General features: G+C 35.2%; 1 protein-coding gene across 1 annotated transcript in view; it reads left to right on the forward strand.

The window, feature by feature from the left end:
* Nucleotides 1–11,399, forward strand: part of LOC121998215 (pyruvate kinase 1, cytosolic-like) — a 32,867-nt gene extending 21,468 nt beyond the window's left edge. The window contains exons 10-16 of the mRNA XM_042553011.1: nucleotides 2,501–2,645; nucleotides 2,794–2,882; nucleotides 9,819–9,914; nucleotides 10,012–10,079; nucleotides 10,175–10,274; nucleotides 10,507–10,566; nucleotides 10,994–11,399. Of these exons, the coding sequence (XP_042408945.1) occupies nucleotides 2,501–2,645; nucleotides 2,794–2,882; nucleotides 9,819–9,914; nucleotides 10,012–10,079; nucleotides 10,175–10,274; nucleotides 10,507–10,566; nucleotides 10,994–11,146 (711 nt within the window). The 3' untranslated portion in view covers nucleotides 11,147–11,399. The remainder of the gene's footprint in view (nucleotides 1–2,500; nucleotides 2,646–2,793; nucleotides 2,883–9,818; nucleotides 9,915–10,011; nucleotides 10,080–10,174; nucleotides 10,275–10,506; nucleotides 10,567–10,993) is intronic.
* Nucleotides 11,400–12,854: the final 1,455 nt, after the last annotated feature.

The raw sequence follows: 12,854 nt of genomic DNA on the forward strand, positions 1-12,854 counted from the left end.
TGGTTCAAGCAGTTGGGAAATGTCTAGGTGAGATGCTGTTGGGATCTTCACAGTGAAAGTGGTGGCTAGGTGGTGGGCGAAGGTGACATTAGATTAGTGGTAGAATTGGGCTTGGGTTGAGTTGGGATCTATCTATTATGGGGGTTATTATGCAGGAGGAGAGAACTTCAGGACAAGAAAGATGTGAAACTAAGTATAGATTGAATTAGGAATTCTGCCTGTAACGCTAAGTGATGTAACTCAATGGATAAACAAGATAAACAAACATCGAGAGAAAAAATCTCACAAAAAAGGCAATGTGAGAGACAATTGGAAGTTTCATTAATTGCAAGATGATTCTTACATTGACATAACACTACTTTTACAAGTTGGACTTTATGAAAACTATAAAATAGACAAATAAAAAGAATAGTAATCTTAGTTAATTGGCTAAGCTAAATAAAGCAAATAAATTAGAAAATGCAATATTCTCAGTTAATTAACTACTGATCAAAATAAAATATAATAAACATTCAAATTTGTTTTTCAACAATTGGAATTCAAAAGTCTGCCAAATCAAATCCTTCCTAATATGTATCTATTTTATTATTGTAAATTATTTTAGAAAAAACATAATTAAACTAATTTTATGTCTTTTATTTATAATTAGTAATTTAATACTCTAATTTAGGAATTCATTATTTATATCTTGTTAATAATACTAAATCTAATTATTATGAAATAGTCATATAATATAATTAGACAGATTTTGTATGATTTAGTGATGTTGATTCAAATAAAATATATAATGCATTAATTTAATAATTTATTTTTTTTATAGTTAAATACTATGTTTCAATTAGCATTTTGTAGTTTAAGAATTTAATAATTACTAAATGAATATTTTAATTGTTCTAAATCTATTATTAATAGTGTAATTATTAAATTTTCTAGTTCAATATAATTAGAATTTTTTTGTACAATTGGAATATTGTCAATAGTCTATTGTTTAATTTTTTTATATAATAATTAAGTCTAATTTAATAAAATATTGGTTATATAATTTAATATATTATTATTTAATAAAGATTATTAATAATTTGAAGAAGTTTTCCAAATATTAATTCTATCTATTAATTATTGTAGGTTGATAACATGTGTATAAATTATAACTAATATGATGATTACCTTAATAAACATATGAAATATTTGAGATAAATTGTAATATCTTTTGAAAAAGATGAAAGCAAATATAGAAATTTGTATTTTTCTAATATATACTGAAAAATTTGTTACTTTTACGATAAACTAAAATCTTACGTTACTTATTTTTCGTAAGTATAAACTATAGCTTGAAGACTTGAAAGTATGAATGGAATGGACTTCACAACTCAAATAGATTGTGGGAAGATTAGCTAGACTTCACTTAGCCTAAACATTCCTATCATTTGTCATATGGATGGAAGTCTTGTGCTTGTTGACTAGAAGATGTGCCCCTTTTTGCTTTTGTTTGGTGGAGTCAACTAATTATAAAGCTCCTTTTTAAAGAAAAATTGCCTATTTTTTTGCTAGTTACACTTTTTGAAGGAGGGATGATGTTAGATTCCCTCCCGAGTTGGAAGTAAAAATGTGTTATAATAGCATCTCGGTTCTCAGTTGGTGTTTGAGTAGCACCTTAGTTTTTGAGTGTTTGTGGCAAGTTTGGATCAAGTTTTTAGTGTTTCCAAAAGCGAAGGAGACTTTACCGAGTCATTGAAGGTGGTGGTGATGAAAATAAATCAAATATGAATGCTCGATCCAACCTTAACAAGTCAATGAAGGGGTAGTGTAAATAAAATAAACATCCTTTAACTCAGAGGGTATTGATGATGTTGGATTCCTTCATCGATTCACCAATACCATGTTTGAAGGTAGTTCCCCATATCCCAAAAGAGAAGGTAGAATCTTCTTGAGTCAGTCGATATCATAATATTCGAAACAGTCAAACTATCTTTAAAACTTAGATATAAAAGTTTATAGAAAGATATTTGATGATAGATGACACATTTGATTCTCTTTTCTTGCCATATAGTTCAGTATAATCTAAAAGGTCGGGATTTTAATTGGGTAGAAATGTCTTCCATTGTTATGGATGTTTGCTCTTATTAAATACTTCCTTGGACATGGTTTAAAATCTTGTGCTGTATTGGGTTGATGGGTGAAACATCTCGTTCCACCTGCTGACGAGCAGGCGGGACACTGGTACACATCATAGTAGATTTTGAATTTTCTTCTCTATTATTGGTGTGTTAGGGTGCCTTCTTATACCACATTACTTTGAGTGAAATTTGGAAAAATTCACCACTTCAGGTGGTAGTTAGCTATATCCCATTAATTTCATAAAGAAATGCATGCATACAAATTGAAGGATCATATCCTTTTCCTTGGTTATTGTTACAAGATCTCATTGTTAGTCTACAGTTCATTGAGCAAACGGAGAAATAAACTGTGTGGAATCTTATGGTAGGAGATTTATTTGCAGGTATTTCTGTTCCAAAAGGCAGCTGTATATAAGTGTAACATGGCTGGCAAGCCAGCAGTTGTTACTCGTGTGGTTGACAGCATGACTGACAACCTGAGACCAACTCGTGCAGAAGCAACTGATGTGGCTAATGCAATTCTTGATGGTACATTCTATTTCTTAGGAAATTATTCTTAGTTTTGTTCATGGCTTTGAGCAGCATTTTGAGCCAAGCTCGAGGCTGCATGCATTTATTGATTTATTTTATGAAGATTATCAAGAAATTTTGATGAAAGAAATTTGATTCTTTCCAGGAAGTGATGCAATACTTTTGGGTGCTGAAACCCTTCGAGGATTGTACCCTGTTGAGACTATCTCAACCGTTGGTAGAATCTGCTATGAGGTGAGCATTTCACATATTGTTTCTTATATAGGGAATTCTGTATTGTTATTAATGGCAGACTAAGAAGAAACTAAGTTAGGACAATCTGAAATCACATACCCAATCATCATTTTCATGGATGTGACGGACTTGCAGTTGTGTATGCATTGACCTTACTTCAGACAACTTATTGTATATGGTTTATTCGTGCATGTTAGGTTGGTAATGGAGCTCTACAGTTCCTGAGCTTCTTCTGAGGAAAAATGTAGCAGAATAGTTAGGAGTTAATCATGCCAATTGCATGATTGGAGTGGTATACCAGTGAGCTAATCATGAGCTGTGCTTAATAATTCCTCATCCTCTGAAGGTTCACTGAGCCACAGAGGAAACAAAACATGAACCAGCTAACTTCAGCAGTAAACCGCTTCTAGTCCAAAGAATCTCTGCTGGCCATTATGCAAATCCATAGCAGTGAGAACTGAGTTGATACATGCTTGAAGTCGTATCTCTAAAATAATGGCTGACAGGCTTTCAATGTCAACTTAATAGCTTGTCTCAGTGCAAGTTTGACTTAGTACCATGGCTCCAAAAAAAGCTTCACACTGGGCTATGCAAACAGTGTGCATCCAAGCTAGGGCAGAGGTAGTTACAGTCCAACAGATTGACTTTGATAGATGCCCAGTCCAGTCTTCCCAATTCTCCAAAGTGAATGGTTCCTTCTTGTAAGTGAGGAAGACCTCCTTCAATAGTTTCCAACCTTCCATCACCACCTTGCCAAAAATAAAGAGATGTACACAATTTTCATCGTGTTCATAGCCATCATCAATGCACAATACATAATAATATATAATCAAGCAAGATCATTCCTCCCCGGGCCAGTTGAATCTTCTTATTTTTCTTGTTATGTATCACAAACTAATCTAGAATTTTGATTCTAATAGGCATCCAAGAGCTCAAAATTATAGTTCATTACAATCAGACTTACCAAGGACTGCTGAAAATTTGTCCACTGCCAGAAGCAATTAGCAGATGCACCTTGAAGGAATCTCCACTGTTAAACTACACAAAGCTGCTATTGGAGATCAGCTAGTACAAAACTTATACCAATGTAGGTCTGGAACAAGTAAGTTTCTCCAAGAGCATCCTTCTCGTGAAAATAGTCAAATACATTTAGGAGTACAGTACTCAGGACAAGATTTCAAGCCATTCATCATGCTAAAGCAAAGCGAGGCATGAGTGCATTATCTCGAATCTGATACTCAATTGGGAAAAGTCTCAAAATTTCCAGATAGAATGCTAAGAAAAGGAGCGAGTTTGTTCTGAAATGGTCTGCAACCAACCACAGGAGAAGTAGAATGTGTAAACAATCATGCACCAGGGGAGATATGGAGGCAACCCAAATAAACCACTATCTACAAAGCAGCGCTTCATTGTAGTAACATATGATAAGACCCCAGGGCCTCCAATGTAAGTGGGACAGTATTTGAAGTCCCAAGAGGGAAGATGTTTGGTAATTGAGTGGAGTGAGATGTCCAAAATACTCCTGTCTATCATGATTAACCTTTTTAAGCACCCAAGTCTGCGTCTAGTAGACTTTAGGTGGGTACAAAATTGACGAAGTGACGTTGCAATTCAATAAAGTGAGCCAATCATTAATAGATATGAGGTCCTTTTTGCTAGAGTGCAACCTGGCAAGAGACCCTAGAAAGAATCCTGTCTCAAAGTTTATGCTTAGGTTTCTTGAGTCCCAACTGAAAATCTAGGCAATCAATGGGAAGAGGTTTAAGTTGGCACTTGAAGCTTCAAGCTAAATCCTCTCTTTTACAAGGGGCTATGCTAAATTTAAAGAAAAAAGATTTTGAATGATTGATCCAGAGCTCACTGAAGAGATTGATAGATGGTATCAGTAAGTTCAGTTCCTTGAGGCTGTATGATCAGCTTTTGAATAGAGAAAGGTGTCGTCGTCCACATACTGTAGCATCTGCACACCTAGCATAGAGTACTATCTTGCAACTTTGTCTACATGCCCAAGGAGTTCCCTCTCTATAATATCCAATTGAAAGCATCCGAAAGTAAATGAAGTGGTTTGGGGATAAGGGGTTACCCTAATTTTGTCCCTACTTATAGGGAAACCATTGTTGAACTTTTCCATTGAAAAGAACTATCGCAATTGAGATAATACTATAGAGCTCAAGCACATGAATAAGAGATCTCCAATGGACATTCTCAAATGCCTTCTCTAAATTCACTTTTGTTATCGTAATGCTTCACTCACACGATGTAGTTTCCAAAGCTATTGCGACCTTAGATAAAAGCAACTGATGATTCCTAGTTAGAAATGAAATCATCTCCTATAGGTGCATGTACAAAAACTTTGATAAAACCTGATGAGGATATGCTCAAGTGCCTTGGGCCTCGAGTGCCCCCCTTAAATTTGGCACCAATGAGATATAAAAGTAATTCAAATAGCTTAGCTGGACTTTACCTTAGAAATCATTAAAGATATGAAGTAGCTCAAATTGTGTTCTGTTGGCACAGCAAGAGGTGGTGCAACTTTGAATTTCCATCAGTTGACTGCATATCAGTCGATTGTTGTAACTCTGAATTCAATCGTACCACAACTTTGTAGTTTCAGGTTCATTAGTTGACTGCTTCTCTACATCGGTCATGATTGACACTCTGATTCGACCTATACCAAGACTGAATTTGTGTCGTTCCAAGAGATCACATGTCTTTGAGACTTTCTTTTTTGTTTAGTACAACTCAATCTCTATTTACTAGACTTTATCTTTTTCTATTATTCGGTTGACCTCAACCAACAAGGACTTTCTATGCCAAGAGATTCCATCTCTTCTAGACTTATTTGCCAAGAAGTCACCTCATGCTACAGAAACTTCATTTCTTGGTTAAAGTTTACTCCTCTAAAACTTCTTCATTTTCTAAGCATTTAGTCGTCTTTGACCTGCTTGGGCTTCTATGACCCTATACATCCAATCCTTCTAGACCTACTTGTCTTATTCTGTCTAATATTCTTTAACTTAGTAGGACTTCCACTGTCAAGCATCTAGTCCTCGTCGACCTACATGGACTTCCACTGCCAAGAATGGTTGAACTTCTTCATTTGTCAACTTCCTTGTTGGACTTTCCATTGCCAACAGCTATTAGCCAACACTTATTGGACTTCTCAATTGCTAAGTGTCTAATCTCTCTGACCCACTTGAACTTTATCCAATGTCGAATATTTGACTAATCTTGACCTACTTATCATCTCAAACTTATGCCTAACATATTGTTCAAATATCAAAACATAAAATGGTTAAGCTACTATGGGTGGATTGCACCAACAAATTCAACATTAAAATCATCTAGTTTTGGTCTTTTAGCTTCCTAGTTTTTTAATGAGAGAGAGAGAGTTTCCACCTTAGATATTGAGTGTCACTTACTTAGCTAGTAATTAACCTTGATTTGAGAAAGAGAGGATTGCACTTGCAATAGATTATTGTGTTGCCAACCTCGAAGTGACCAGAGAAATTAGGTTATAGCTCATCCTTGGGGTTCCTTTCACTTATGGGCTAATCATAAAATAGATTTTTTTCTTTTTTCCATTAGCAGTATTGTGAAAATACATAACAATATAATCTCCTTGATCCTAATGGACCTTGGCTCACTAGTGCTTGTGTCTTGCCTTTCCCAAAATAATATTGAGTCCAAGAGAACTTATTGAGCCTCTTTTTTTGTTTTTTGGATGAAGGTAAAGTGTACGTGTTAGACGCCTAAAAGGCGGAAAATTTAGGCGTCTAACATGTGTTTGTATCTTTCGAAATATCTTCTCTATGTTGGCGGCATCACCCTTGTAGAGACATCTACTCCCCACTTGCCAAAGTAAGTAAATCATACAAGACATGCCTAAATACCGAGCTTTGGTCAAAGTGCAATCACCTCGGAATCTTCAATGGAAAACCTTCAACATCCGCTTGGACGTGTCTAAATCTTACCTGATGTGTAGCTAGGCTCTGACCTTGTCCCAAAGAGCCTTCCTTACAATGCATCTGAAGTAGGTATGGTCCAGTGATTTATCCATTGGCAAAGCGGACAGATTTTGTTTTCTACATACGGTAATCTGTCTTTGGTGCGTAGCCAACCATTCACAAGGAGCCATAATGTGAATTGGTGCTTCGGCATAAGCTATGACTTCCATACAACAGTTAACCATGCCTTGATCTCCCTCCTGAGCCTAAAAAATGCATAGGCTGCAGCTGAACTGCGCTGCTGTCCGAAATGCTCATTGAGCCTCTTTAATAGAATGGGGAGATGGTGAACCTTTCAAATAGGCTTCAATCCTTGTCAAGGAGTCACTTTGATAGCATAATGCACTTTGTAGTTGATAACAATTTCAATCTTCCTTTGAGTAGATGTGGCTAGCCGAAGTGTTGGTACAAGAATCCCTTCTCGACTCTCACCAATATGCCATGACCTCATAAAAATTATCCAATAAGAAGTGTCTTTCTTCCAGAATTATCAAGAAAATCAATGGAAATTCATCACATTGAACCACCTCGAGCAGTCATGCCCTGTGAGTGATATTGCTCTTATTTAGTTTCCTGAAGCAACACCAAATCACAGCAATTAATTTTTAAATGAAAATCCATGCAATTAATTTTTAAATGAAAATCCATGCAATTAATTTTTAAATGAAAATCCATAGCAAGTTTGAAAACTTCTAATTGTAGTTTAATGTTATTATATTCAATTGGAGACCGCTGCCCCTTGACCAAGATGACATCCACTATGACATTGAGATCAAGAACTAAGCGCATATCAGAGCAAGTGTACACCTTCCAGTCACATGAATCTTGAGTCAAATTACTTCTTGTTCACTAATGGAGATAGTTGATGACAAGTGCAATAAATTGTGACTCACCTCCTCAAACATCAATTTTCCTCTCAGCCTCTAACAATGTACAAGCATTAATTTTCTTTTTTTCCTTAGTATGTTCGAGAATGGAGAGTCTACCACTTGAAGAATATTAAAATATTCTTGCACTTTGTCAGTGAGAGACACCACTCCTATGTGAGACAAAACATTGTTGTAAGTGTGGCATCTGCAAGTAGTAGCTGAATTATCTGTCATGCAACTATTGGATGTTGACTTAATCACACCCATGACCACAACAAGAGTTGGTTGGGTTCATTATGAGGATCCACTTGACAATATTGAGCATCCATTTAAATAGGGTCAAAAGCTTGGAAATAGACGAATGAGGGAGGAGAGCTGTTGAGCTCCAAAATACTACTTATTGTGGTAGAAGAACACTGAGATGTAGCGACTGTCTTGAAGGGCAGCTCTCACAAAAGATGCCAGTATTGTTAGAGTGATTCTTTGTTGGAATGCAACCCCTGGGAGCAACGTCGTTAGTTGGTAGTTTGTTAGCAAGGTGTGACTTTGGCATGCCACCAAGGGAGGGAAATGTGGAGCAAAGGACAATGCAAAGTTGAGGTATGATAGAGGGCATGGCTGGGTGTTGATGGCTCATCATGTCATTTAGGTGATGAGGATTGAAGATCAGCGATAGGTGGAGAAGGTGGCCCAGCAATAGCTCTGCCAATAGTAACACTAATTTTAATTCCCACTGTAAAAACCAAGATAAGGCTAAATCTATAATGTAGAACACATTCTTGCACTGGAAGCTCCAAGAGGAGAGATGACCAGCAATGCATTCTTCCATTCCTTGAGAATTTCTCAACCATAAACTTGCTTACTGAGAGTTTCTAGCTGAGAAAGTAGATCAGAATTCCATAGATTCATCTGTGATATGTTGCTTCTTCATCCCAAGGTCCATCTAGATCCACATCCCATTTAGGGGTGCATAGGAAAGACCAGCCAAATCTATTTGATCAACTTCTGATCTACTTTCTCAGCTAGAAACTCTCAGTAGGCAGGTTTATGATTGGCACATTCTCAAGAAATGGGAAAATCAAGGCATCGCTGGTTCTCTTCTTGGAGCTTTCAGTGCAATACCCATGAATGTGGTCTACACAATAGATTTAGCCTTATCTTGGTTTTTACAGTGGGAATTAAAATTCATGTTACTATTGGCAAAGCTATTGCTGGGCCACCTTCTCCACCTATTGCCGATCTTCAATCCTCATCACCTAAATGATATGATGAGCCTTCATGATGAACATGTAATAGGCATGTCCAAAAGAAGTTATTGTTTTTTTAGAAGAATGGAGTACAGGTAAGAGAGACTCCTACCCATAATATATATTAGTAAAAAAAAGTTTACATACCTGATTAATCCAGCAGCCTGAGCTAAGCAGATCAGCTAAAACCATAGGTACCACTTATATAACTAACTTAACACACATAACAGGAAACTACAGTGACTGAAACAAACACTTGAAATAAGACGTTGGCAAACATAGTTGCTGGACCAGGATGGAACCATGCTGGAGAGATGCTGTCAGCTTATCTTTCTCTTCTTCCTTCAATCAGTCTGGCTTTATATGAGAGCAGCAAATACTATTATGTAGAACGAAATGGATTCTTTTTTATACAAAGTTAAATGAGACCATTTGGAGCAACATTGGCCTGTTGGGAGAAATGAGGGCATCTAGGGTCTCACTACTGACTACTTATTAAAATTCCTTCATTTTTTTATCTATCATTCTCATCATTTTTGTTGGTGCTATAATCTCTTTATGTTGTTTGGTTGTTTAATAAATAATTTATTTGTAAGATTCCTTTTTGCACCTAACTTTCAATACCCTATTTCTTGTGTACATAGATTTTCTAGCTTTCTGATGAATTAGTTTGTCAAATAATTTGAATTGACCCTCTTATAATTCCATCCATCATAGCTTCTCTGTTTGTTTATTTACTCGGTGCCTTTCTTGCTGCCTTCTTCCTGTTCATTGAATTTTTTTTTTCTGTAATCATAAAATTTAACTTTGCAGGCTGAGAAGGTATTCAACCAGGATCTGTTCTTTAAGAAAACTGTGAAATATGTTGGAGAACCAATGACCCACCTAGAGTCCATTGCTTCATCAGCTGTATGCTAAACTATTCTTTCTTGTTCCTGTCATAACAAAGTTTACCCATTGAAGTATGCTTATCTCTTAAGTTATATTGAAATAATTATTTCCCCAGGTACGTGCTGCAATTAAAGTTAAGGCTTCAGTTATTTTTTGTTTCACTTCAACTGGAAGAGCTGCAAGGTTCTGTTTCCGTTAAAAATTCTGTGTTTATCTTCATTTATCCATTGTGTTCATTAGTGCATTAATGTTTTTTGTGTTTATCATGTTTTGTATAGGTTAATCGCTAAGTATAGACCTACTATGCCAGTGCTATCTGTGGTCATTCCTCGCCTTAAAACTAACCAGCTTAAGTGGAGTTTGATTGGTGCCTTCGAAGTTAGTGGACTTCTTTTCATTTTTTTTAAAAAAGAAATTATTAATACAGATTATGCCTTCAGATAGGCTATACTGATACCTGGGAATCTTATTTCTCTTTGCTATTATTAAGTTATGACTTTTTTTATACATCAGTGTTGTTTCCTTTTGAAATCTTTAATTAGTTTAATGGATGATTGGTTATTAATACTATAATTAACTCAACACTAATTGAAGTGAAAAATGTTGGCAGGCTCAACAATCTCTCATTGTCAGAGGCCTTTTTCCCTTGCTTGCTGATCCTCGCCACCCTGTAAGTATTTTTAGTCAGCTTGTACAAATTATGTTATTGTGCTTTTTTTCCCCTACTGAAACTTATAATCAAACTGGTATTCCTCCCGCGATAAGTTCTTTTTACCTGCAGGGAGGAATATTTTTCTTCTAAGGATTCCATTTCTTTATTAGATGGCTGCACAAATTTGATAGCTTATTTTTCCTAGCTTCTGGTAGCAAGTCTGACAGTTGATCATAAAACTTGCTCCATGCTATATTATAAAGGTAGTTAGGGCCGTCAAGTTATGCCAATATCAATAACACACCATGTACTTATCTACGTAAAGTATTGGTAGTTTTGCTTGTAGAGATTTGGTAATATCAATAAATTATTTGCATTATTTGGCAAGCTTTGTCTGCATATTTTTTGTTTGCAAACAACTCAACTTTTGCCTTTGTTCCTGCAGGCTGAGTCAACCAGTGCAACCAGCGAGTCGATTCTGAAGATGGCACTGGATTATGGTAAGGCCTGTGGTTTGATCAAGTCTCATGATCGTGTTGTGGTGTGTCAAAAGGTTGGGGATGCTTCTGTAGTGAAGATTATTGAGTTAGAGGATTGAAGAGGTGTTTTCCAAAGTTTAAGAGCAGGCTGAGCTATTTATAATTTTGTTTTTTTTTTTGCGTGAGCTTGCCAATTGGGCTTATTATCAATCAAACAATATCCAACTTTGTTTAATATGGTGTAACATTTGCTTGTGAGTGTCATTCATGTTTACATAAGAAAACTATCAAAAGAGAGGAAAATGAAAGGGAGTTATTGCAGTACTGATGTGTGCAACTAGAGGGGATGAATAGATGCTTGTTGATTTCTTTTGTTATTGTCTACAAAATGAATTTACATAGTAGAATAGATAAAAATAAGCTCAAAACAATAAAAAGAAATAGAAACACAAGTGACACATTGATTTATGTGGTTTGCAACTTTCAATTTCTATTCCATGATATATGATTGATAAGGTAGATCACTCCTTGCAGTACTACTGGTTTCTTCTCTGATACCCTTCGGAGGTGGAGTTGATCAAAAGCAATACAACAAGCAGACACAAATATAATAAAAATACAATGCAATATTAAAATGTTTACAACAATGGAAGTTCTTGTTCGCTTACTTGTTTCTTTCTTTCCGAGCTGAAGGCTCTAGAACACAATAATTTTCACCTTAGAACGCCAAGATCCATCTAATGAAAGCTTCTTTGGAATTAACTTTTATAAGTTTTTGATCGAGTCTAGATGACATTTATCGGTTGACTGTTGAACACCTTCAGTCGATTGCTTCACTTGCTATGTCAAAATTTGACCACTTCACTTGTAACTTTTCTTCAACGTTACAATCCCATCAATCGACTACACCGGCTAATTGATATTCATAAGTTCAATCATAATTTTTTTTATTTGATTTTATTTTAGAGTTGGTTCCCCCGCTCAATTACTAGCATATTAATCAACTATGTATAAAATTTTTAGTTTATTTTTAGCTCCCGGGTGCAATGGAAGAGTGTCTAGTTGTCATTCAGATACTTACGGTCCAATTCTAGCTATAGCGCATTTATAGAGATTTTCCTCTAAATGAAACTCGCAACTAAGGAATGCTGAGCTTCAATCACTCGCCGTGAGCACTTCCTAATTTATCCTGGAGGTCAATAGGAAATTTCCATAGGACGGATCGATCACCTCAAATTCAACATTACCTAATTTGATTCATCAGTTTTTTATATTTATTTTTAGCTCATTTTATGATTTTATGCTTAAAAATAGTATTCATTTAGTTGACTGATTCTATCCACAGCTAATTTAATATTGATACTACTCCTAATCGACTTTGATCTAAATGAGATTATTTTTCCACCTGAGTTGAATGTAACAACTAGTATATTGATAATTGTATTAGTTAACTGATACACATATTTCAATTTATCTGAGATTTTCTTATTGCGAGAGATTTCATATTTTTGGGACTTCTTGTATGTGTAGTATAGATCAACCTCCATTTATTGAGGGTTAAAGATAGTTAAAATAATTAAGAATAAGTTTAAATGACTAAAACAATCGTATGTCAATCAAAATCATAACTATCAATCAATTGTTACACTTCTCCATAACTACAATAATGGACTATTTTTTGAAATAGTTGATGTTTAATTGATAGTTTTAAATTAAAATTCTAAATACATAAGTAATTCTATAATTTTTAAAAAATTCTAAAAAAATGCATACTAACATTACTCAAATCAACTACTATCATGAAAAAAAAAATATTTTTCTAAAAAA

Source organism: Zingiber officinale, chromosome 6A (genome assembly GCF_018446385.1).
Source record: "Zingiber officinale cultivar Zhangliang chromosome 6A, Zo_v1.1, whole genome shotgun sequence".
Taxonomy (NCBI): domain Eukaryota; kingdom Viridiplantae; phylum Streptophyta; class Magnoliopsida; order Zingiberales; family Zingiberaceae; genus Zingiber; species Zingiber officinale.